This window comes from Drosophila santomea, chromosome 3L (genome assembly GCF_016746245.2).
Source record: "Drosophila santomea strain STO CAGO 1482 chromosome 3L, Prin_Dsan_1.1, whole genome shotgun sequence".
Taxonomy (NCBI): Eukaryota; Metazoa; Arthropoda; class Insecta; order Diptera; family Drosophilidae; genus Drosophila; species Drosophila santomea.
In genome coordinates this window covers 844,201-868,719 of record NC_053018.2, presented here as the reverse complement: position 1 = coordinate 868,719, position 24,519 = coordinate 844,201, and the positions used below count along the sequence as shown (strand labels likewise).

The following is a 24,519-nucleotide window of genomic DNA, read 5'->3' as shown; positions in this document are numbered from 1 at the left end:
CAAGTTTTAACAACTATTCGGCATTAAAATGAACCATAACAACCAAAGCTTAGCATAAAGTTCGATTATAAGCTATTGTGTACAATATTTTAAAGTGGTTTTTAATACTTTCATTGGTTCTGGAGTTCAGAGGTTTATCAATACATTGAATTATACATTCTTTGTATTATTCAATAAGTGAAGAATCCGTGCATCATAAAATTGTATTTTAACATCACAGGTTGGAGAAATATTCTTAGGAATTACCAATGTACAAATGCTTTCATTGATTCTGTAGTTCAGAGGTTTATCAATACATTGAATTACACATTTTTTTGTAGTATTCAATAAGTGAAGAATCCGTGCATCATAATATTGTATCTTAGCATCACAGGTTGGAGAAATATTCTTAAGAAATACCAAAAACCATATCAAAATAAGAAGTAGTTTGAATTATACTAATTGTTATTACTTAACTAATGAATTACAATGTAAAGGGCTGGCAACCCTGCCTGCGATGTAAACAAACTGACAGCTGGGTTGCCAGGTTTCCATCGCAATGTGCTTCGCAACAAATTTTCAACTTTGCGCCATCGATCAAATTTTCTGCTCCACTCAGTTGTTATTTTCGATTCCCCGGAGACGTGTGCATAGGAACAGCCCCAAGCCCCAGAGATGTCCTACCAGAACTGGCTGAACTACCTGCAGTCGGCGGAGAAGAACTCGATGATCAGCGGGCGCGCGCGCAAGGTGCTCTACAAATTCCCGGACGGAAGGCAGATGGCCGAGGAGTACAACATGGACACGGGCATCGTGCAGCGGCGGGCGTGGAAGTCCAAGAGCAACAAGATCATGGGCGAGTCGGACTGGGAAATCGAGCTGGGCGAGGAGCCCCGTCAGCTGAACTGGTCGGGTAACAAGCCACCAGGATCTGGAGAGGAAGCAGACTCCCTAGCCGGCGGAGACTTCACACTGCGGGAGAGCAACACCGCTCCACTGCTGACCAAGCGGATCACCAAGAAGAACATCGAGTGGCGCATCCGCAACATGCCCTACTCCCTGGACACCTACAATGTAACCGCCGATCCCGAGAAGCGGGCCATAATCGTGCGCACCTCGAACAAGAAGTACTACAAGGTCATCCCGGTTCCGGAACTGGACCGCTGCGGGGTCAAGCCCGCGCAGGAGAGCCTCTCGGTGCACCACCAGTTCAACACGCTGATTATAACCTACCAGAAACCAGCGATCCTCTGCGAGATGGAGGCGCAGGTCTTGCTTCTACTCAAAAATGTCGAGACCGAAACCGACATGGATGATCTGCTGAAGGGTCTGATGGCCAAATAAACGACTTAGATTGTAATACACAAAGTTGTGGGTTATATTTAGTGTGGAAGTGAGATTTCTTCCGTTTACATACATAGTTCAGTAGTATATCAAAGTATTATTGCACACTTTAATGTAGATATGCTTTACAAGGGATCTGCATGCAAGGTGCATGCAAAATGAAGAACATGCCTAAAATTTAATCCTAATCACGACTCAAAGGGCACTGTATTACAACGAGATCTCTCCAGTTAATTGAAGTTGTACAAATGGATCTTAGTTCCTATGCCTATTTCTGGAAGCTCTCAGCCATGCCGGCATAGCTGGCCAGCGAAGGAGCCGAGGAGCTGGTGAACAAGCTGTAGTCGAAGGAGGGCAGCTCCAAGGGAGCCAGGGAGGGCAGGTCCAGGTCGCCGCTGCCCGCCAGCCGTTGATTATAGGGATCGCGTTCGTGCTCCTCCTTAACGGAATCGCTCTGCCGCAGCGTCTCCATTTGGGGCTCCGAGTTGGCCAGCGTGTTGGAGACCTTTGTCACCAGAGAAGAGGTAAACTTGGCATCGAAGTCCTGCACTGTTTTGTCGATTGCCTTGGCCACGGATTGGGCCGATCCTGCTGCACCACTTGCTCCGGCTTCCGGACGCAGGGGCAACATGGGACTGGTTTCCTTCAAGGGAGCATAGTCCTTCAGCTTGTTCAGGCCGTGCTGCGTTTTTCGCATCTCGATTTGACGCAGTTTGCGCTGAAAATCGAGGGTTAATGTGTCCAGAACTTCCTTGGATTTGGGCAGAGCCACCCGTTTTTGGGCATCCTGCATGTAGATCAGGGATGTTTCCAGCGCCTTAATGGCCTCCTCATAGCGGTGATTGCGAATGAAGCGTTCCGACCTTCGCTCGTGGAAATGGGCCTTTGATTTAAGCAAGTAATTGCATTTAAAACCATTTAAGTTCAAGTTTTCATTGGGTTCTTACCAAGTTCAGTGGTGCGCAGTCCATGTTAATGGCTGTTTTCTCGTCCTAATTCAAAGTTATATACTTGCTCTTGTAATGGTAAAATTCCCAGGCACTTAAATTTCAATTATTATATTCCCAATTGCATTGTTTATTCTTTTTTGCAAGCAAAATGTCTATTCTTTTTCAAGAACGCAGTTCCCAAAATTTCACTTTTGTTTACATATGTTTTATGCGCAAGATATGGCAACTCTGCTGAACAATCGATGAATCGCAGGTATCGTTTTCAAATCTTGCAAATCAATCGAATTCAAATTGGTTTTTAAATGGTTTCATTTGTTATAAAAACTATCCTTTTAATAAAGAAGGCTTTTTATTATAATAATTTTAACATCCTTTTGTAGAGCAGTTTTTGAAAAAATCACATAAAATATATTTCAATAGTCAACGCCTTTTAGCTTTTAAAGCGGTCTTCCTGTTGCCTGTTTACCTTCGGTAAGTGCAACTGAGGCATGAACAAATACAGGCACATTGATACCCTGTAAGGCACAGACATTAAAGTCAAATTAAAATCACATATTCATTCATACATACCTGCATTTTAGCTGATCTCACAAAGGCCTTGTTCGAAGTCACAGTAAAAATTTGTCTGGCCATGCCGAAACTAAAGATTTTCAGACTTCGCTCGTTTACGTTGGCAGTGAATCGAATGTGAGAGAACTCTTCGGGTATAGTTTCCACATCCGGATAAACGGTGACCCGTTTCATCAGCTCCTCGGCTCGTTTCCGTTCGCCCTCGCCTCCAACAATATCCAAAATGCTCTGGAAGGCCTCGTAGGCCAGCTGGCAGCAGACCAAGGTTTTCCCTTCTAGGATTTTCTCTAGGAGCGGCTTCAGCGGAGAGGCTCTTTCCCTTTCCGCCTGTTCGGTGAGCAGGGGTTCCTTGTAGACCCAATTGGCGGAGCCGTTGGTCAGGGCACTCACGTAGGCCAGTAAAGTGGTCACATCTAGATTCAGTTCATTCGAGGTGGTGGCGTACAGATCCAGGTCGGTATCTGGTGAGTCCAAGGAGGCAGTTTGCACTCCCATGTCCATGAGCTCTTCGTGCAGGGAATCCTCGATTTTGTTGGAGAAGTAAAACACTATCTGAAAGGTATTAAAAAAGGTGGTGATTGGTGGTTGAGCGAGCACATTAGGAGGTATTACCTTGGGCCTCTGGAACATGCAGAAACTCAGTTCGCTGGCCTCCAGATAATCCTCCGCCTGGTCAATGACACTGCGGGCTCCAATGCTGACACATCCCCTGGCCGCGTCCTCGACGGACTTCGAGTTCCTGGCTATCACCTTCACCCACTTGAGGCCATTGTTGGCCACAATGTCCACTCTTAGGGGATTCTCCCTGGATTCCAGGCGGAAGACGGCATTGATGTCGACTACTCCTTGTTGCAATCGCAGAGTTTTGATGAGAAAATCGTAGTATACAAAGTTGCTGCTGGTTATGTGATGTTCCTTCACGGACTTGGTAGTTATCACCTTAATGGAAAATGCATTTATTTAAAGTTTTCACGGGGAATATATGTGCCAAACCTTATTTAGAAACTTGAGCTCTTGCTGAATTTTTCGCTGCACTTTGCTGACGCCGGGAAGGTCTTCAAAGTCCTTCAGTGCCTTCTTCAGTTCCTCGCCCAGTTCCACTTTCTTGTGGGCTTCTTCGTAGAGCTTTTCTTGATCCTCTGGCTCCTCCATATTAAAACGCAGCAATATTTACAAAAATCTCGAAATATTTGTTTTCAACTGTCAGCTGTTTCAGGAAGCAATGATGGCAGCGAAATTTTCGGTTTTACAACACTGACGATTCCATAAGTAGAGATGTCTCGAGTCTGAAGTCGGTATATCGATAGTCAGTAAATCTAGTTACTTAAGTAGTAACAATTTAGAGTAAATTAATTAATAATTAAAACTATTATTTGTATTAGCCATGTAGAAAAACTTAATAGCTCGAATAAGTAGAAAAACAAGTTTAGTCCAGGTAATTTTTTCAAAATTTTTCAAGTGTTCCACTTTTTCATACCAGATGCATATTATTTCTCTAGCTTTAATAAATTTTCTGGTGCGTGGTTTTGTTTTTATTATGGCCCTTGTTAATACATTATTACTTTAGCATAAAAAACTAGTTAGGGACTAATCTAGTTAATTTCTTACAGATCCCTGAAGCTTTCTACTATTTCACATAAAATAGCATTTTGTTATTTTTTTAGCATTGAGCCCCATTTTTATTCGTGGTCTTATTTTTATTTTTGCTCTTGCTTTTTCTGCTACCTATGTAAAGAATTGTCTAGTTATTTTTTACAGATTTTTGAAATTTTTCACTTTTTTACAAAAAAATATATCATATTTGTCTAGCTTTGAGCCACTTTTTGGTACGTGGGATTGGGATTGGCCCTTGCCAAATACCAAATAATTAAATGAGTAATATGCAAAGACGGATAAATTCGATATGTTTGACCAAGATATTTTAATGAATTAAGTTTTTGGCGAGCTAATACTCCGACATAAAAAAATACATATACATAAATAAACTCAGTCTGAACAGGGTCCAGCGTCGATAGTAAAATCGATGGACGCGCACTATCGATAAGTCAAGCCACTTTTACTGCACCACCATTTTTACTTTTATAATTCTTTTACTTTTTGTCGGCGAACGGAGCAGATGTGAAAATGAAGAGCTCCGAGTGATTAAGAAAATTCTAATCCAAAGGCATCGCTGGTGAAATGTGTTAATTCATCCATTTAACCAGCAGAAGGTAAAGAAATACACGTGCTAGCACTGATATTTCATATTATTTAAGCGCTTTCCGCACGAAGTATCTCCAGAAATCAGAAATGTCTGTGCTTTGGTCGCATTTGAAGCGTGCTAAACTAAGAAATAAATGCTGCTTACTAGCATCGTTAGGCGACACGACTTTCCATACTGTGGCCATGGTTTTCAAAGTAGTACAATTTCAATCAAACAAAATCTGTCATTCACGTGACTTGTGTTTTGTAGGCGACTGTACCTAACCTCAACTGTACCTCTTCTCCATTGCAGTTGTGGACAAAAGTGAAAGAGTATAGCGCGCCACCATGTATCTGTACAACCTGACCCTGCAGAAGGGCACCGGGGTGACCCACGCGGTCCACGGCAACTTCTCCGGCGGCAAGCAGCAGGAGGTGCTCCTCTCGCGCGGCAAGTCGCTGGAGCTACTGCGTCCGGATTCCAACACCGGCAAGGTGCACACCCTGCTCTCCACCGAGATATTCGGCTGCATTCGCGCGCTGATGGCCTTTCGCCTCACGGGCGGCACCAAAGGTGAGTTTTTCAATTGCAATCCAGTTTACTTGGGAGCACGGAGTAGCTATGTAGGTACAGGGTGCTCCCAGGTAATCTATTCAAGTCGCACAAATCCCTATTGAGGCAACAGCCTGCTAGTTGACCCCAGTAAGACCTTTGAACGCGTCTAAGTGCGAGAGAAACCGAAAGACTTGGCGTCGCATTTGCCATAAACCAACTCAACGGAATGGCGAATTGAAACTTCGAGTTACAAAGTCCATATAATGACACTAAAGTCATTAGGAAGTGTTTATTTCATGCGACTAATCTTAAATATCGTTACTTTGCCTTGCAGATTACATAGTTGTGGGTTCGGACTCGGGTCGCATTGTGATCCTCGAGTATAATGCCGCCAAGAATGCCCTCGAAAAGGTGCACCAGGAGACGTTTGGCAAGTCGGGCTGTCGCAGGATTGTGCCTGGGCAGTACTTTGCCATCGATCCCAAGGGCAGAGCCGTGATGATTGGCGCCGTGGAGAAGCAAAAGCTGGCCTACATCATGAACCGGGACACGCAGGCACGTCTCACGATCTCCTCGCCGCTGGAGGCCCACAAATCCAATACCCTCACTTACCACATGGTCGGCGTGGATGTGGGCTTCGATAATCCCATGTTCGCCTGCCTGGAGATCGACTACGAGGAGGCCGACATGGATCCATCGGGTAAGCATCAACCATGTGGCGTGTAGATCGTAGAAGGCGCTTTAATTCACAGGTTTAGTGGATCCACACCACGAACACTGACTGTACTTAGTGCCAGATAAATTGTGATCACTGAACCATTGGTGTTGCTGTAACTGCCTAGCCACACTTCACTGATTTGTGACCCACACTCCAAAATCTCCCCAAGCATCTTGTTGCTTTAAGAACACCTTGCCCGTAATCTTGTAACTAACCAGTGTCGCATCTCTTGGTTCCAGGTGACGCCGCCCAGCGCACTCAGCAAACGCTGACCTTCTACGAGTTGGATCTCGGCTTGAACCACGTGGTTCGCAAGTACTCGGAGCCCCTGGAGGAGCACGCCAACTTCTTGGTGTCGGTGCCTGGCGGCAACGATGGTCCCTCGGGCGTGCTCATCTGCTCGGAGAACTACCTCACGTACAAGAATCTCGGCGACCAGCACGACATCCGCTGTCCCATTCCGCGCAGGAGAAACGATCTGGATGATCCCGAGCGGGGCATGATCTTCATCTGCTCCGCCACGCACCGCACCAAGAGCATGTACTTCTTCCTGCTGCAGACCGAGCAGGGAGACATCTTCAAGATCACCCTGGAAACGGACGACGATGTGGTGTCCGAGATCAAGCTGAAGTACTTCGATACAGTGCCTCCGGCAACTGCCATGTGCGTGCTGAAGACAGGCTTCCTGTTCGTGGCCAGCGAGTTTGGCAACCAGTAAGTATACCTTAAATATATTGCAAGTTATATGAATGGATACTAATTGAGGTGTTTGTGTTACTCGTAGCTACCTGTACCAAATCGCACACCTGGGCGACGACGATGACGAGCCGGAGTTCAGTTCGGCCATGCCTTTGGAGGAGGGTGAAACCTTCTTCTTTGCGCCACGCGCCCTCAAGAACCTGGTGCTGGTAGATGAACTGCCCTCCTTCGCGCCGATCATCACCTCGCAGGTGGCTGATCTGGCCAACGAGGATACGCCGCAATTGTATGTCCTGTGCGGCCGAGGACCTCGTTCCACACTGCGGGTGCTTCGCCACGGCCTGGAGGTTTCCGAGATGGCCGTCTCCGAGCTGCCCGGCAATCCCAATGCGGTGTGGACTGTGAAGAAACGAGCTGATGGTGAGTGTCTACTTGCTACGCGCATTAATCATCGATTGCTAAGCTAAGATTAGACTAAGACTGAAACGTGGCTAATAACTCAACTGGTGCATTGATACAGATCGAGATATAGATTACACCTAGTCTTACACACGATTCCAAACAAGTCCCACAAGTTATCAACCACCAGTTCTCTCTTATTTCAGGCGCTTAAACACAGACGGCAATGTGTGTGAACTATCGAAAAAGACAAGCGATTAGAGAGAATTTCTCTCTCGTTTGCGTAAATTTAGATTGTCTTGTGAAGCGATAGGTAAGGCAACATTTACTGCAGCTCATAAGTCAAACAGATACTACTACTACTACTACTACTACTGCTACTATAGCAATGAAAACAGAACAAAGCGAACTATTTTTAAGCCAGTCGGACATTGAACATGATGCGATATTTATCAACCGTGTTTCAGCTGAATTATCCATTGATTACATCTTGATAAACTGATTATTCAATGTCCCATGCAAATCTCCTCAGATAACTCAATTCATACGCAAGCACTCACGTCCAAGTTTTGTTTTGTTCCCCTACTTTTAGACGAGTTCGATGCCTACATCATCGTGTCCTTCGTGAACGCCACCCTGGTCCTGAGCATTGGCGAAACCGTCGAGGAAGTAACGGACAGTGGCTTCCTGGGCACCACGCCCACGCTCTGTTGTGCCGCCCTGGGCGACGATGCACTCGTTCAGGTGTATCCCGATGGCATTCGGCACATCCGATCCGACAAGCGTGTGAACGAGTGGAAGGCGCCGGGCAAGAAGTCCATTACCAAGTGCGCCGTGAATCAGCGCCAGGTGGTCATCACCTTGTCCGGCCGGGAGTTGGTCTACTTCGAAATGGATCCGGTAAGCATTCAATTGACTTCTTTGTTGATTTTGTTGACTTCTTGCTCTGATGACAAAAACACGAAAAGAACAATCATGTTGAGACACTATGTGTCCTGCAGTGCTGAGCTTCTCCATCAGCCAAGAGCATTATCCATTCCTTTAGTCCACGGAACTAATGAGTACATTCCTTATCCTTGCAGACTGGCGAGTTGAACGAGTACACGGAACGCTCAGAGATGCCTGCGGAGATTATGTGCATGGCCCTGGGAACCGTTCCAGAGGGCGAGCAGAGATCCTGGTTCTTGGCCGTTGGCCTGGCGGATAACACCGTGCGCATCCTGTCGCTGGATCCCAACAACTGCCTCACGCCCTGCTCCATGCAAGCGCTGCCTTCGCCGGCCGAGTCCCTTTGCCTGGTCGAAATGGGTCACACCGAGAGCACCACTCAGGGAGCTCTGGACGACGATGCTCCCGCTCCACGCAGTGGCAACAACAAGGGTACCATTTACCTAAACATTGGCTTGAGCAACGGTGTGCTGCTGAGAACTGTGCTCGATCCTGTTTCCGGAGATTTGGCAGACACCCGAACGAGATATCTGGGCTCCCGACCCGTGAAGCTGTTCCGCATCAAGATGCAGGGAGCTGAGGCGGTGCTGGCCATGTCCAGTCGCACCTGGCTGTCGTACTACCATCAGAATCGATTCCATTTGACGCCCCTGTCGTACGAAACCCTGGAGTACGCTTCCGGCTTCTCCAGCGAACAGTGCAGCGAAGGTATTGTGGCTATATCCACCAACACCTTGCGGATCTTGGCCCTGGAGAAACTGGGTGCCGTCTTCAATCAAGTGGCGTTCCCCTTGCAGTACACGCCACGCACCTTCGTCATCCATCCGGACACGGGTCGCATGCTGATTGCGGAAACCGATCACAACGCCTACACTGAGGACACGAAGAGCGCGCGGAAGGAGCAGATGGCGGAGGAGATGCGCAGTGCGGCGGGCGACGAGGAGCGGGAGTTGGCCCGCGAAATGGCCAATGCTTTCATCAACGAAGTCCTGCCCGAGGATGTGTTTTCGTCACCCAAAGCGGGACTGGGTCTTTGGGCCTCGCAAATCCGCTGCCTGGACGCCATGCATGGCCAGACGATGTTCAGTGTGCCGCTCACCCAGAACGAGGCCATTATGTCGATGGCCATGCTGAAGTTCTCCATAGCAGCTGATGGACGCTATTACCTGGCCGTGGGCATCGCCAAGGATCTGCAGCTGAATCCCAGGATTTCGCAAGGCGGCTGCATAGATATCTACAAAATAGATCCCACCTGCTCTAGTCTGGAGTTCATGCACCGCACGGAGATTGACGAGATTCCCGGAGCTCTGTGTGGCTTCCAGGGTCGCCTACTGGCGGGCTGCGGTCGAATGTTGCGGATCTACGATTTCGGCAAGAAGAAAATGCTGCGCAAGTGCGAGAACAAGCACATTCCGTATCAGATTGTCAATATCCAAGCCATGGGCCATCGTGTTTACGTGTCGGATGTTCAGGAATCGGTGTTCTTCATACGCTATCGTCGCGCGGAGAACCAGCTGATTATATTTGCCGATGACACCCATCCCCGTTGGGTGACGGCCACCACTCTGCTGGACTACGACACCATAGCCATCGCCGATAAGTTTGGAAACCTGAGCATTCAGCGATTGCCGCACTCGGTGACCGACGACGTGGATGAGGATCCAACGGGCACCAAGTCGCTGTGGGATCGTGGCCTGTTGTCAGGCGCCTCGCAGAAGTCGGAGAACATTTGCTCCTTCCACGTGGGCGAGATCATCATGTCGCTGCAGAAGGCTACGCTGATTCCCGGAGGATCGGAAGCCCTCATATACGCCACACTAAGTGGCACTGTGGGCGCCTTTGTTCCGTTCACCAGTCGCGAGGACTACGACTTCTTCCAGCACCTGGAGATGCACATGCGCAACGAGAATCCACCACTCTGTGGTCGCGATCATCTCAGCTACCGCAGCTCGTATTATCCGGTCAAGAACGTGCTGGACGGCGATCTCTGCGAGCAGTACCTGTCCATTGAGGCAGCCAAGCAGAAGAGCATCGCCGGAGACATGTTCCGCACCCCGAACCAGATCTGCAAGAAACTGGAGGACATTCGCACGCGATACGCCTTCTAAGGTGAGTGCCAATCTGTGGGACATAAGGCTGTCAGTTGGGTTTTTGTGATGACATAGCAACATTACCTTGGGACACCTATGATATACCTTGATTAGTGTAAATTTCAATATCTGATAAATTACTTTATGAACTCTGTTTTCTAAGCTTTTTGTAACCTTAAACTAACTAACAATTGTTTATATTTTGCAGATGCCAGCAAAGGAACTCGTAAAACTCATTGGAAACTCTTCGTTTTTGACTAGGTAAGTTGGTTTCTATCGCTGAGTTGTCAATTTCATGTTTGTTTTCATTGATGATTTCCGTTTTTACCTTGGGACACCTATGAAATGCCTTGATTAGTGTAAAGTTATGTTTTTCTGATAACAAACTGAAGCGCTAATTGTTTTTAAATCAAAGAAATATTATTAAATACGTATCCTTCTTTTTCTTGCAGTTTCTATGAGCAAACAAACACAAAACAAACGCAGCAACCAAAACGTTTTGAAGGTAAGAAACTAAAAAGATAAAACACACATTTCATTTGATTTAAACAATGATGTTATTTTACATATGTTAGACTAATGAAATGATTTGATTGTAAATTAGTAACTGAGAATTTTTTATACATTTTTTATTTGAATGTAGAGTACAATAATGTTTAATTATTACTTGATCGTTTAGTAATTCTATATGTTTTCTTTGCAGTTAAATCGGAAAAATTCCAATGACACCTTACATAAGGAAAGTTTTCAAGGTGCGTTATCAAATTTTATACAAAATAAATTAAAAACAAGCTCAATGATGTTATTTTACATATGTTAGACTAATGAAATGATTTGATTGTAAATTAGTAACTGAGCTTTAACCACAATTAATTAGTGTTTAAAATGTTTATGCTAAACTAATATCTTATTTCCTCCGTTCACTTGCAGATCTTCTCACGTTGGGGTATGTGGCGCTTAATTTTAACTAAATTATCCATTAGGTGAGTTGTTCAACAAACATTGCTATTTAATTTATAGCTAACTGGCGTTTTCTTTTGCAGATCGTACATCTATACTAACTGCACATTGAATCACCGATCAACCACTAATCGACTGCCGCATATTTAAACTATACTAAGTCGGTGCAAATTCGACAATTTGCACAGCCACAACCTACATATAAACCACTAAGTCTAAGCAATTTTTAAATAAAACTTAATTGAAAACGAAGCCAAGAATGCGAGAGGTGATTTGTTGTTGTCGGGTTCTTGCGGAGACGACACGCCTTGCATAATGCCACTTGAAGTTTCAAGTTGGCCTGTCTTGTTGCGGCCTTATTATGGCCATTACCATGCGTCTGGGCCATTACATCTCGGCCTTGTTTGCACTGCTCTTCATTTTCTTCATGGATGGAGGAGAGTCCCGTTATGGGACGGCAGATATTTGCTAAACGCCTCGCTTTCCATCCGCCCGGTGGTATGTACGCAAAATCGTTGTAATTTGTTATGTTTGCGGCATAAGCACGGTAGTTATGCAAATTGTCTGTCGGCCCGGTGGTCGATCACTTGCCAAACGGGCCAAGAGGAGCCAGTATTGCTTACTTGGCCTTTTACTAGCCAAGTGTTGGGAAAAGCGGAGTGGTATTTGGTCTAAAAATCTCAAGAATTGTACTTCTTCCTAGGTAAACTACTTGGTTGAATGATTTAGGTAAATCAACTTCCTAAAATTCCAAAAGAAACTATTTGAATCCTGTCAATATATTGACTTTACAATGAGGAAAACAGCTAATTTAAGATATTTCTTTCTTTTTAAAATTTACTTTTTTAGTACACAAGAGTCGTACATCTCTGTCGTTCTAGTCGATCTTGAAAATCCACAGAAGCAGCCTCCTTTGCGAACTCGAAAAGAGCTGTGCCATCTGGCTAAACGATTTATTAACTTCATTTCTAGATCATTAGATCGCATAACACGGACATTCATCACTTGGCACTGGTTTTTCTCGGCTCTTTTCCTCTTTTTCTTGCCTTTTTTTTTCTCTCGACTGACACGCAAGTGCAGTTCGCAATCTCTAGGCAGCATCTACGCATGCGATTCGCGCCGCCTTTTCTGTTCGACTCCTCTGGCTCCACTGGCTTCTCTGGCCAGGCGATCTGTGCCTCCGATAAGGACAATCAGCGCTTGGCGCAAACACTTGGCACCCCCAGACAAAGAAGAGCGATTGGGGGCATACACAGCCCTGCAACACCTGCCACGCCCCTTCTGCGGCGCCTTGCAGCAGTTGTCGTTCCTGGGATTTCTGGAGGAGCTAAGCAGATGAGGGGATATGGGGCTTTTGGAGGAGATGGGCAGATGCCCAGCTGGAGATAAGACAAAGGCGTCCCCAGTCTGCGAACTTCGAAGTGCTGGCAGGCCGACTATTAACTCATTCAAATGGGAATAAAGTACTCGCTAAAACTAAGCTTTCTATTTAATACTGCAATTTAAATTATATTTAATACAACCTGTTCTTAAATACTTTCAGCAATAATTAAGTTCAGTAAAGAACTTAACAAATATTTTAAGAGCGACTTATCTAGTTTCAGCCTGAGTATTTCAAGTTAAGACCAGAAGTTCTGGAAATAGCTAGTGATTTTGGCCCACCTCATCACTGATCCTTTGTTGTCGGGTGTGAGCCTGATATCAGAGCCTGGGCATCGCAATCTGTTCGCCAGATCGCGGAATCGGAGTTCCATTCGCCGAGATGCTTATCAACTCGAATGCCTCGCGTGATAAAATTTCGCACGAAATGCCCCACGATCTGCGCACTTTGCCGCTTTTGCCAATGGGTGTTAACGCAGCAACTTTTCAGCTGTCCGCCGCTTGCGTGTAAGAATTTTCTGCGAAATCCTGCCGGACACGCCGAGATTTTAATCAGCTGTCTGGCTGGGAAGGCCGGACTCGGAGTCTGGATGCTGACTGGATATATGCCGCATAGAACAGAATGCTAGATCGACACTTTCGCTGTGTGCGAATGCGAATTAAATGCCCGTTTGCGAGTCACGTCTTTTCACAGTTAGCAACTTTATTAAAACTAACGGGCATGGCAAATAATTAAAACGCAGCGCAAAATTGCAAATTGCCTGCCGTGTAATAAATAGAATCATCAGAGTGGCTGGCTCCCAAGGGGAGGAGTTCCTGGGTTGCCGGCCTCATCAGCATCGCCAAGCACATCTTCATCTTCATCTTCAACTTGCTCATCATCATCGTCATCATCAACATCATCTTCATCAGCGAAAGGCAGCGAAAGGCAGCGAAAAGCAGCGGCAGCATTATTTTAATTCACTTAGCATCGCTGACGTTGGTTTTGTATACACGCGGAGAAAAAGCTAGGTAATTAGTAGGCAAAAGTAAGTAAGATAAATCAAAACGCTAATTCTTTAGCAACTGTGAAAGCAGCATAGAAACAAACGGAGATTTGATAGTAGTGCCAAAGCAACTTGAACTAGAGAAACGGACATCATTCCTTAGAATGACTGAAAGATGTACAATTAGAACACAATTTCTCGCAGTGCCTGTCTTGGCCCGGCTTCTCTGCTCTTGGCCTTGCACACCAATGTGAGCTTGACTGAATGTGAAGCCAAGACTACGGCTTTCGTGGCCGGTTGCCTGGCAGCTGGACAAACCAATTATAAAGCGTGGAGTTTGATGTGCACGTGTTGGATAGCTGGATAGTTGGAGAGTTGGCGATTGGGAGAGGCTCCGATCGCGATCTCTAACCCATATCCAATATAAATGTTGGCCAGCGGCCAATTAACGTGCGATAAGCGCTGAGCAGGCGAATTAGCTGCTATCTGAGATCGGCGGGGAAAAGTTGGTGAAAGATGGCGAGTGTGGCAAGTGGATCACGGGTAATTTCAATAGCGGCATTCTCGAGCTTCAAATTAAAGTTCAATACTAAGTTCAATACAATGATTGCAATGATTCCTCTCTGTTTGGACTATACTTCCCCCGTGGTAGTGTGTTTATCTAGTCGGATATGAGCACCTGATCGCTTGCATCACCTAAACTGCTGACTGCCAAAGGGGGAAATGGGCTGAGTGACACTCACATGCGGCAGAGCCCCAAGTCGCCAAGTTCCCAAGTCCACAAGCACTGTTGATGGCTGTCAGCAATCTTTCGCCATGATTCAAACTCGTCGTCGTCGTCGAGTGGCTTTTGCGGCTTTTATTTTGTGGTTCTTGGGAGCTGACCCCATTCAATGTCATTAACTTGGCCCAAGGTCTGTTTGCTTTTCAGCTTTCAGCTAGCCCCGCAGACTGGGGCAATTTCGCATAATTGGCTGAAAATTATGAAATGCTACGAGGCACCAATCGCTTCCTCATCCTCCTTCTCCTCGTTGCGGTGGCATCTTCATTTCAGTCGTTGCCCGGTGAACTCCGATGAACTCCCTGCTCCAACCTGCACTTGCAGAAAATCCCTTCCTAATTACTTTGCTCAGATCTACAAGGTATTTGCTTCCATCTACCCATTTTATAATTCTTTTCTATATGGTGTTGAATACAATGAATTTTTATCAGTGTGCGTTCTTTGGCCAGCCTGTCAGCGAGTCCAACTGTTCGCCCCCGGGCCAAAACTAAAACATCTTCCATGTTCAGGGGTTTCATGGGTTCCATGGGTTCGGGCTGCTCGACTTCCTTTCACCGGCGATCTCAACTGTAAACGTTCCAGTCACTTAGTCAACAATCTGTTGCATCTAATTGTCTCTGCAACAAATTACTCAATTCCAGTTGAATGCTGAAAGCAGATCGGGCCTCAGCATCATCATCAGCATCATCATCAGCATCATCATCAGAATCAGCATCAGAATCCGATCTCCAGATGCAGATGGACAACGAGAATGAGAAATCCCAACGAGGAGCGACGGCTGGTTGGTCAACAGGTTTGACATAATTTTCACTTTAGTTTGTTTTTAAAAGCACACATTTGCACGCAGCCGAGGGATCCCCAACCGATCTCCAACCGATCTTCTCAAGAGCGGATCACTGCGAGGACGATAATGATAATGATGATGACGCTGCGCCGAGTAACTCAATCGCAGAATCCCACATGGTCACCCAGCTCCCATCTCCAGATCCAACTTGGCGATGAGTCAAACATGCACTTTAGTGGGCGTGGCGCACTTCCGCAAGTCATTTGCTGCGGTTCTGGTGAGGATCGGGGTGGTGGTCTTATAATGGAACATTTTAATGCTGAAACCGATGCTTAAAATCAAAGCCATAAAAGCGAAGTGGGCAAAAAGTGCGGCACAGTGGATGGGGTGCTCATTTTGAAATATATGCTGATTATTTGATATATATCTTTTATTATTTAACAAGCAGACATGTGGCCTAATTGAGATGAAATTCCTTAACCCTTTGAGTCCCAAAAAAGATTAAAATTAGACAGCTTTTGTGCGCTTTCGGTGCCATCGTGCAGCGTTGATGGGGACAATAATGGCGCTGTCGAGAGTGCAGTTACCACAGTCGCAAGATAAATACTCGAGGCAACTTGATCAGTGGCACACGGAGATCATCAGCACAGCACACGAAACATGGCCCAGATGGAAACGATGGAACCGATGGAACCGATGGATGCGCTGCCTGGTTAATGGAGGAGGGTAAAAACTTGCCAACGGAGACACGTCAACAATGAGGCATAAAAACGGGAGCACAGTCGCATGCAACATAATTGAAAGCAATTTGTGGTCCTGAATCGGAGTCTCTGCTCCCCAGATCTCTGAGATCCCCGTCCACAGATCGTCGGCATAAACATTACATTGATTGCCATTGCCCCACACTCGCTGCTCACTTCACCCAATCCCCATTCCCCATCCATTCCCCATCCATTCCCCATCCATTCCCCACCCATCCATCCAGCCATCCGTTCATTCATTCATTCATTCACTCACTTGCCCAGCCAGTCACTCACTCACTCGCTCACTCCATCAGTCACACGTGTTGTTTGTCAATCTGGAGCAAGAGGATCGCACACTTGTACACTGAAAAAAAGTATTACCTCATCTATCTATCCACTTCTGAGTTGCGTCACAAACAAATAATTGCATTTTGAATACAGCTACTTCGTAAGGCATAGGATACCTTTAATACACATTTAGTTCTTTTATGTTTCCTTCTGAATCCCCAGTTTTTCTCAGTGCACAGCTGCATGAAATCACCAGAAGGTGAACGGCTGCTCGAGTGGAGCGGAAGTCGCTCAGTTCCGGCCCGCGGCAGTCCATCTTCACTTTCCTGCCACCTGAAACGCTCTATTCTCGGCTCCAGAAGCGCAGATCTTGGATGCCCTAGTTGGATGGGGTAGATGGGGTAGATGGGGTTGTGTCGGCTGTTACGCAACTGTGGCAATGTCTTTGATTTGTATCTGTGGCGGTGGCCGCCACTTCCAAAAAAGTAATTGCAAACAGCTGAGCAGCATGTGCGGCCAGTTGGTTTTCCGTTTTGGAATTGCCTTTCCCAAAATTCCTGAATTGTGCAACTTTTGATTGTGAGTGCTCTATTTGCGCGCTGCCCCCCATGTGATTACAAATATTGTGGCGCACTAGCAGATTTCTTAGGTTTAAGATTAAAACTCCCATTTCAAGTAGCGATACTACTGTATTTGTCGCTGAATTAAGTGTAATTTGCAAACCATTTGACCGCGACAAATGGCAATCTGCGAACCATTAAATTCAGGGTTGAATCCGTGACGAATTCACTCCTTTTCGCTCTTTTTGGGGTCATTTCGCTCCAGATAAGCTCCGCTAAGCAATCAACTTGGGAATGGGGCTTTTGGATATGTGTACATACGAGCACTGTATACACTCATTTCATGTGCGATACATGCAGTAGCCACTTCCTACAGATGTCGGGGTTTTATCATTGCGATGTTTTCATTGTTGCCCGCCAGACAATGAGTGAAATGAGGTTCTTGCTTCAGAAGGAAACTCTGAAGTGCTCAAAACTGCACAGTTGGATGATCGCATATACACACATGTTGAAGTTCATTTAGAGAACTTGGCATCCGATTAAAGTTGGTCTCAGTTCTTTTTTAAGCTTTCTTCTCTGCCCAAGTAGTTTCTAAAACAAAGATTATTTCCCAATTGGCCACCGCTTTGCCTCAGTGCACTTTGAATGTCATCTGCACGCATTTTCGCCCACTTAGCATTTAAGTTGCGGACTTCAACGTATAGTATATTGCATATATGTAATAAAATCCAGGTGGTGCAACTGGTGTGCTGTGTGATCTCTGGCTTGGATCGTTCGAGCGAACAGCTGTTGCCCATGTTAAAGCTAATGCCAAATCACGCATACGCCTCGTTGTGCGGCCAAGCGTTGCAAATCGCCTGTGTGTGCTTAGGTGGCCCCCGCGATTGCCCCAGCTGTACTAGCAATTCAAGTGCAGTGCCCATCAATAAAGTGAAATTTGTTGGATGGCTGGGGAGCTTCTGCTGCTTCTTCTGCTGCCACTGGTGGCAATGGTGGCACTGAGTCCACATGAATGCGGCACGGTATCCACATACTTGTATTTATTTTCATCAGCAGCAGCTGAGCAGCAGCAACCGGACGCACGTGTTCATTTTCATTTGGCGCAGAGAACCCAACAATGATAAACAGCCGCAGCCATGCACTGGCAGAAAAAGCTGTAAGGAATAGGGAGAAAATAAACTCTATACCTATTTTAATTAAAATCAAATCCCTAAAGCGCTTCAAAACTTAGTAGATATTGATTTGCCAAACTTTGAAGTTAATATTGTGAAAGTCAAGATTGCTCTACAACTTTTCTATTTGTACCTCGTTCCATGCAACCTTTAAATAGAAAATCAGTTTAAATTTATGACTTATGTAATTGAATATATAATATTGTATTTTTTTGAGTGCTGGCAGAATCTTTGTAGACGGGGGCCCAGCGGAAGACGACCAGCAACTGCGGAAATTATTCATTCAAACTGCTTGACTGCGTCGGCCGAGTTTGTTTCTGTTTTTTTTTTTCATACAAAGCTGTGGTTTTTTCACATTCAATGCTGAAGAAATTTGAAATTCATACAAATTGCAGGGCGCAGCAACAAAGGCTTTCGATGGGGGGGAGGGGGTAACGAGGGGAGCCACCCAAGCAGCTCCACAATGTCCGGCAGCTACTGCTACCATAGTTACTACTACTACTACTAAAATACAATACTCGTAAAAAGCAACTGTCCGTCAAAAAGTCAGCGAAGCGCGGAGGAGCAAAAAACGCCAAGCTTTTGTTTGGCTTTGGCCCCTAATAATTATTGCTGCCCCCTTCTTTTGTACGTTTCTATGTTAACAATTGCATAACACAAAGGCCCAGATGAAAGGCCCAGCTTTCTCCTTCACTCCAATTCAAACCAATCCAAACCAATCCATCAAGATCGCTTTTTTTGGGGAGTAAAACAAAAGCGAGCGAACTTGGCGCGTCTTTCACACAGGTGTGCTCAATCAATCAACATGAGATCACATTAAACCGCAGGGCAACAATGGCCACGATAATCACACTCAGCTGGGCCGAGTCCAAGTCCAAGTCCCCCTGCTACAGTAGAACCTCGCTATTCAAGCCCACTAAATGCTCACCTGATCGAAACAAGGGCTCACTTAAGTTCGCATTAGCCCAGCTTGACTGTAGTTTTGGAGCTACGCACCCGCAACGCGTTCCATGCTCCACGCACATGTGTGTGGAAAGCCTTTGTTGCGTTTTTATATAATGTAACTGCTTGGCCGGGGGGCCTCATTAAGACCCTCACATTCAATGACCATTTGTGGCCACCTCGCGGGTTTTGGGGGGCCGAAGGGGCGGCATCGCCTGAATGGACCAAGCTGATTGCTGTAACATTCCACACTTAATTAGCGGCGCTTGAAAGAGTTGTACGCTGGCGCAGAGATTTTCGACTTTGTTTTCTTTATGGCCAAAAGAGCACGAAACTGGGAAGAAAAGCGGTCATTAACGTGGCTTGTATTAGCAGCAGGAAGTGGGATTTTTAGGCCCCAAGAATAACTACATGAATACAGTAATCAGTTTAGAATGGAACATGTTTACAAGTTATGCAAAAAGAATCTTATTTTGGAATATAATATAAAGAAAATGTACTGCCGAGGACTTATGGATCTTAATCCCAATTGGCCGCCTGTCATTCGCTTTCCATATGAAAGTAATCAACCGCTTTCCCCCCCCCCCTCCAAAGGGAGTGCCATTCACATGAAAGAGCCGAAAAGCCAAAAAGCCGAAAAGCCGCAAGTCAATATTTGTCGCCATGAGCTGAGCAATTTTAATTGGATATTTGTCGTGGCCCCTCTGCCAAAGCCACAAGTCTGAAAAGAGGCGACAAGTGCGCCGGACTGTCCATATTCTGTGTGTGCTAGCGCTGAGCCAAATTAGCATATGAATAAACTTTCGGTCGGACTGGGTTTCTGGCGCGGCTCGGGTGTCCCACTGTAGAAGGCGGTGCTTTGGCAGCCGGCGGTACATCAAAGGGGCCGGCGGACCACACCGAATCGCGGGCGATGGAGAGGCAGGGGTGCGGGGTACGGGGTACGGGGTGGCAACATGTGCACTTTAACGCACATGAAACTGATCCCAAATTGGAGGTCACGTAGTCGTCCGCGGCAATGGCCAGTGCAGCACACTCGCAGAAAAGAAATCCAGATACGCGAAGTCAAAACACTTTCGGTGCCCAAAGCTACAAATGAGTAATTAAACAAGCTGAAAAATAGATGTTCATAACTTGGGTACTTAAGTAGAAGTACAAATTGTTGAAAAGATCTTCCGGGTTTAGTGTTGTAATTGCTTTATAGTAGTCTTAAAAAGGGCAAGCACATCCATCTTAGTAATGAATACATGTGCTATTTGTAATGCTAAAAAATAAATTAAATTAAAGAGCAACTTTAATCTAACTGGTATTTTTATTACAATTCCTGCAGCTGATGCTGAACTTATAGTGGCTCATGTTAGGGGGACTTTTCGCTGAGTGTCGATCGCCGAACGCCTTCGTTTTGGCCCGGCTCATATAAATTACACAATGCAGCCGCCGAGACGCAACAACAAATCGAATGGCAGCGGACCGCAACCGCCGATGGAGGCAAGTGAAACCCTGTAAATGCAATGAAATGGTTTTTAACTTGTGCAATTTTTCAAAAGCCCAAACCGAACGGGCAAGAGCGACCGAAGACGAAATTGAAGATCGCGGCGGCGGCATACCAATGATATGGTTTTTGATGTTTCAACAAGGTCAGAGCAGCTGCCACTCCCCCTGAACCCCTGACCCCTGGAACGCCTCCACAATCGCAGAGCAAACAAAGGCCATAAACATAATGCGCCGCTTCACGCAATTTGTCGAGCCAAGGATCGATACACTGAGAGAAAACGCAATGCCTTTTAGTGTAAAGTAGTTTCTTAGTATGTGTGCTATGTATGAGTGTCAATTGTGAGACAAGAAAGGTAGTTAAATAATCATTTCTATATAAGTTATTTATTTATCGATCTGAATACCACACATATTCAAGTTATGGCCATGATTCCCACTTGGCTTAGTTCGAGTTCGAAGGTTTTGGCCTGACCAGCGAATTGGACTTGGCCCTGTCTCGGTTCGTCTTGGTTAACTCGAGTTAAGTTCGCTTCGCTGCTTCGGGTTCAAAACCGAGTCTTTCTCTTTGAACCCAAAGCGCCGGACTCGTGGATTTGGGATTGGGTTTTGGGATCGGGATCGAGATCGGGAAATGGGGTCTTTGGGGCTTGGGACCTCTGATTGGCGGTCTTTTGGCCCATCAGGGGATCGATTCGGCATGCTTGGGGATTTGCATCGGATGCAGATCGTGAAATCCCAAGGGTCACAGGCAGTTTAAAAGCTATTAGTGGTAATGGTTAACGATTTGCAGCAAGGGATTGGGCGGATTCCAAAATGGGACCGTCAAATTGCCAGCTTTAAAATCAGCAATGTATTTAAATATGTATGTTGTGCGATTTTGCAATATTATTTCATTTTCTTTTATAATAAAAGCACTCGGTTTTTACTTGCAACACATAAGAATTAATATTCTATGTACATATTTCTAGTTTACATATGTAATATTCGCGAATGTTACGTTACAGTCCTCTCTTTTCCAGTAGTTTCCAAGATCAAAGCGAAAGAGAGCAAAGTTCCGTTAGATCCTCGCTTATTCCTTTTTCTAAGTCGCCATTTGCCATTTCATAGTTGCGCTTTTCGCTGACGGTCGCGTTTTCGCAGCACGTGTTTTAATTAGTTTTATTAATCTAAAAGTGTTCGGAAAAGTGAAAACTTGTGTTAATACTAAATAATCTTTGCATAGGCAATCTTTTTGTTTCGATTTTGAGTAATTAAAACACCTGCAAGAAGTAAAAAACCTGCAAAAACCGCGTGCTTTGAGCTCTTGCGTGAGTGTGTATGTGTGTGAGCGTCAAAAAGTTGCAGTGGCCAATTTTATGTTAATTAGACATCGAAAGGGAGTTATTCTACCTTAAATGAATGCACTGTCGGTTAGTTAGTATGTCAGTAATAACGTGCGATTTCAAAATGCAATAAATAATTCGAATTTACGGTTTTTAATTCGCGAATTCAGCGGGTGACGCGCGTTTTTACGTGTGTGTGTGGGTGTTCGCGATGCGACAATTTCGCCGTGTTTTAATTGCGTCGTGCTCCTACTTCGCCGTGCATAAATGCAAGTGTGTTGGCAATGATGTTAAATTCGCCGCAAATAGTGGTTATGGTTTGCGGCGAGTTTTGATATCCCATTTTTTATTTCTTTTTTTTTCTGTTCCATTATTTTGTGTGTTATTTTCTTGTGCATCAATTAATAACAATTTTAACATCTTGGCCGTGTTAAAATGGAGGTGTTTAATTGGAGATAATTTCTCATTGTAGTGTTCATTTTTGTTTTATATTTTAATGTGTTCAAAAAATGAAAAGGAAAATTTCGTATTGTGATTTGTGTTCATTTTTGTTTTAAAGTGTTCAAAAAGTAAAAAATAAAATTTTCCATTTTAAAGTGTTTATTTTTGTTTTTTATTTTAATGTGTTCAAAAAGTGAAAAATCTAATTTTTCAATGTAAAGTGTTTATTTTTGTTTTTTATTTTAAAGTGGTAAGAAGGTGAAATTCCATATATTCTCTTGTGCAGAAGAAACGACGATCTACAAGCAAAGATGTGCCAATTTCGGTAAGTTTTAATGTATAATTCTTACATTTTTTGTAAATATTCTGAAAAGTCTCACAACGCTAAGTTTTTATTATTATAGTATTCGAAGTTTCAGGGTTATTTTCTTTTAAGTTTTTATTATTCTATTTTGCAAAGCCATCAAATTGGTAACCGAATTTTTATTTCGAGTACCTATACCCCAATGATTTTCCACCTAACGCAATCAATAAAACGGAAAACCCACTCCTGCCAGGAAAAATTGATCAAAGGCCCGTGGTCGGGCTGTTTGTATACGAATAAGTATCAAAATGTATATGTTTTATTGACTGCGGATGCAGTTCATAAACAATGCCATTGGTGGGCAACCCGTACTCGCCGTCGTAGTCTGCTATCCGGAGTCCGGGGTCCCTTGTACGTTGTCCGTTGTCCGGAGTCCAAAAACAGTCCGTGATCCGTAGCCGCAATATGGCGCGCATCTGTTACATGTTACCATATTTTTCCCAGCCGCCGGTTCGTGGAGAATATCGTGTATTTATGAAATCAAACATAAGGTAGCCAGTCGATTGGTTCTATATCGTTTCCCCTTTGCAGCTGCACATTTGGCACACATGACAGCGGAAATTTTCAGAAAAAAGGGGGGCGGCTGGGGCGGAAAACCACACACATGGCCCCGGCAGCCAAAAAAGGGAGGATTTTTATGCATTTCCAGTTAAATCGGAAGTGGAAATCAAGATCCAAGATCCAGAAAGAAGGCAGATGAGCGTGCCGCGATTATCACGCTATTTCTGGAAGATCGGGGTTGCCCGAATGGTACCCACATGTCACTCTACTTCCTCTTCCCCCGCCCCGAGAGGGGGCGGAATGTGGGCGGGGTGCTTTTCTCGACGAGCTGCTAATGATGCCAACGGGTTAAATTGCGCGTTGTCAGCTATTTTGGGGCAGACACAACTCTTGTTCATACACTCACCTGAATGGGTTCGTTGCATATTTGATTACAGTAAAATGTGAAAAATATTTGTTACTTCCAAACTATATTTGTGTTTTCTCAGTCTTATAAGCTATTAAATTGAGTTTTCTACCTATTCAAAATGAGTATAAAAGTGTTAGTACATCAAGTTTCCAAGTCCCCTGGGAAAAATGAAAATCTGCCTATATTCTCTTAAATTGTTTGTTATAGTCCACCTACTGTTGCCCAATATTTTAGCGTTCTTTATGGCTTCTTGATATAACCAGCGTGTCATATTTTACGAGCGGCCATAGCCCACGAAATGGGCGTGCTCTTGGGAACACTTTTCTCGGTGTTATGAGCTTTAAATTTAAACTGGCCTGGCAGCGCGATTTGGAGGCCTCGAAAGCCGCGCGGTGTGTCAGATGATTTCTTCGACAATTTCGGCCGCGGCAGTACTCGGGCATTCAAAATGCGTTTTGACACAAAATTGACATTTAACAAACTTGTTGGCCATGTTGAGGCAACTGTTTAGTGCAACGAGCCGCGACAAGTGCATAAAACACGCCCCAAAACGACGACAAGTGCGTTGTCAATGTCTGTGGATGCCGCGGAAAATGCAAAAAAGGCAAAATAAGCAACGACGCCAAAATGGTCAGCACTGGGCGAACAGTTGGCCACGTTTCGATCCGATCCGATCCGATCCGAACCGATCCGACCTGCCACCGCCATATAAAGCGGCATATGGCGGCGCTGCCTCTGGCTCTATATGGCCATTCGACCGATATTTCAAATATATACTATGTTGGCTCTTTCGTTTTGCCGGCCTGCGTATTTGGCGAATTATTTCAGCCAGCTGCCGCAATGCGAGTCCATAAAGTCATATAATCCTGCAGCTGGTGTTGGAGGCCTTACACCTTTCACAATCTGACATAAGCTTCATAGCCAGATACTTGGAAGAGATACTTTCGTTTTTAGGGCA

At 45.1% G+C, this 24,519-nt stretch overlaps 5 protein-coding genes and 4 non-coding genes across 10 annotated transcripts; 7 read left to right on the top strand and 2 right to left on the bottom strand.

Moving 5' to 3' along the window:
• The first annotated feature begins 513 nt into the window (after positions 1 to 513).
• Positions 514 to 1,347, top strand: LOC120449020 (protein DPCD). The gene has a single exon (XM_039631300.2). It carries the CDS (start codon positions 655 to 657, stop codon positions 1,321 to 1,323), a length of 669 nt encoding a protein of 222 aa, XP_039487234.1. The 5' UTR covers positions 514 to 654; the 3' UTR covers positions 1,324 to 1,347.
• Positions 1,334 to 2,482, bottom strand: LOC120449021. The gene is made up of 2 exons (XM_039631301.1): positions 2,271 to 2,482; positions 1,334 to 2,206 (listed from the first exon to the last, which is right to left on the bottom strand). Exons 1-2 carry the CDS (start codon positions 2,292 to 2,294, stop codon positions 1,592 to 1,594), a joined length of 639 nt encoding a protein of 212 aa, XP_039487235.1. The 5' UTR covers positions 2,295 to 2,482; the 3' UTR covers positions 1,334 to 1,591.
• Positions 2,483 to 2,603: 121 nt separating this feature from the next.
• On the bottom strand, positions 2,604 to 4,081 carry LOC120449019 (UPF0415 protein C7orf25 homolog). Its single transcript, XM_039631299.2, has 4 exons — positions 3,837 to 4,081; positions 3,456 to 3,782; positions 2,844 to 3,395; positions 2,604 to 2,788 (listed from the first exon to the last, which is right to left on the bottom strand). Exons 1-4 carry the CDS (start codon positions 3,993 to 3,995, stop codon positions 2,711 to 2,713), a joined length of 1,116 nt encoding a protein of 371 aa, XP_039487233.1. The 5' UTR covers positions 3,996 to 4,081; the 3' UTR covers positions 2,604 to 2,710.
• An 814-nt stretch (positions 4,082 to 4,895) lies between these two features.
• Positions 4,896 to 11,646, top strand: LOC120448080 (splicing factor 3B subunit 3). Of its 2 annotated transcripts, XM_039629852.2 has the most exons (12): positions 4,896 to 5,053; positions 5,338 to 5,598; positions 5,915 to 6,280; positions 6,538 to 7,012; positions 7,083 to 7,417; positions 7,989 to 8,296; positions 8,479 to 10,453; positions 10,643 to 10,695; positions 10,887 to 10,939; positions 11,138 to 11,186; positions 11,365 to 11,417; positions 11,478 to 11,646. In XM_039629852.2, the coding sequence occupies exons 2-7, from the start codon at positions 5,373 to 5,375 to the stop codon at positions 10,450 to 10,452; spliced, it is 3,684 nt and encodes a 1,227-aa protein (XP_039485786.1). In that variant the 5' UTR covers positions 4,896 to 5,053; positions 5,338 to 5,372; the 3' UTR covers position 10,453; positions 10,643 to 10,695; positions 10,887 to 10,939; positions 11,138 to 11,186; positions 11,365 to 11,417; positions 11,478 to 11,646. The 2 variants fall into 2 exon arrangements, with proteins under 2 accessions (XP_039485786.1, XP_039485787.1); XM_039629853.1 differs by lacking the exons at positions 8,479 to 10,453; positions 10,643 to 10,695; positions 10,887 to 10,939; ... (1 more) ...; positions 11,365 to 11,417; positions 11,478 to 11,646 and adding an exon at positions 7,603 to 7,709 and having other exon boundaries at positions 7,989 to 8,129.
• LOC120450654 lies at positions 10,491 to 10,572 on the top strand. The gene has a single exon (XR_005616302.1). It is a non-coding gene; the product is annotated as a small nucleolar RNA Me28S-Gm3113 (small nucleolar RNA).
• Positions 10,734 to 10,818, top strand: LOC120450653. The gene has a single exon (XR_005616301.1). It is a non-coding gene; the product is annotated as a small nucleolar RNA Me28S-Gm3113 (small nucleolar RNA).
• LOC120450666 lies at positions 10,981 to 11,051 on the top strand. Its single transcript, XR_005616313.1, has one exon. It is a non-coding gene; the product is annotated as a small nucleolar RNA Me28S-Cm788 (small nucleolar RNA).
• LOC120450665 lies at positions 11,223 to 11,296 on the top strand. Its single transcript, XR_005616312.1, has one exon. It is a non-coding gene; the product is annotated as a small nucleolar RNA Me28S-Cm788 (small nucleolar RNA).
• A 1,872-nt stretch (positions 11,647 to 13,518) lies between the features above and the next one.
• On the top strand, positions 13,519 to 15,621 carry LOC120449539. The gene is made up of 3 exons (XM_039632061.1): positions 13,519 to 13,785; positions 15,183 to 15,334; positions 15,389 to 15,621. Exons 2-3 carry the CDS (start codon positions 15,187 to 15,189, stop codon positions 15,541 to 15,543), a joined length of 303 nt encoding a protein of 100 aa, XP_039487995.1. The 5' UTR covers positions 13,519 to 13,785; positions 15,183 to 15,186; the 3' UTR covers positions 15,544 to 15,621.
• The last annotated feature ends 8,898 nt before the right edge of the window (positions 15,622 to 24,519 follow it).

Coding starts and splice junctions, on each gene's coding strand:
- LOC120449020 (XM_039631300.2), top strand. CDS start 655: ATGTCCTACCAGAACTGGCTGAACTACCTGCAGTCGGCGGAGAAGAAC.
- LOC120449021 (XM_039631301.1), bottom strand. CDS start 2,294: ATGGACTGCGCACCACTGAACTTG. Junction 2,207..2,270: donor ACTGCGCACCACTGAACTTG/GTAAGAACCCAA, acceptor CTTAAATCAAAG/GCCCATTTCCACGAGCGAAG.
- LOC120449019 (XM_039631299.2), bottom strand. CDS start 3,995: ATGGAGGAGCCAGAGGATCAAGAAAAGCTCTACGAAGAAGCCCACAAG. Junction 3,783..3,836: donor AGCTCAAGTTTCTAAATAAG/GTTTGGCACATA, acceptor TTTTCCATTAAG/GTGATAACTACCAAGTCCGT. Junction 2,789..2,843: donor TGAGATCAGCTAAAATGCAG/GTATGTATGAAT, acceptor TGTGCCTTACAG/GGTATCAATGTGCCTGTATT.
- LOC120448080 (XM_039629852.2), top strand. CDS start 5,373: ATGTATCTGTACAACCTGACCCTGCAGAAGGGCACCGGGGTGACCCAC. Junction 6,281..6,537: donor GGCCGACATGGATCCATCGG/GTAAGCATCAAC, acceptor TCTTGGTTCCAG/GTGACGCCGCCCAGCGCACT. Junction 8,297..8,478: donor TCTACTTCGAAATGGATCCG/GTAAGCATTCAA, acceptor TTATCCTTGCAG/ACTGGCGAGTTGAACGAGTA.
- LOC120449539 (XM_039632061.1), top strand. CDS start 15,187: ATGCTGAAAGCAGATCGGGCCTCAGCATCATCATCAGCATCATCATCA. Junction 15,335..15,388: donor GACGGCTGGTTGGTCAACAG/GTTTGACATAAT, acceptor ATTTGCACGCAG/CCGAGGGATCCCCAACCGAT.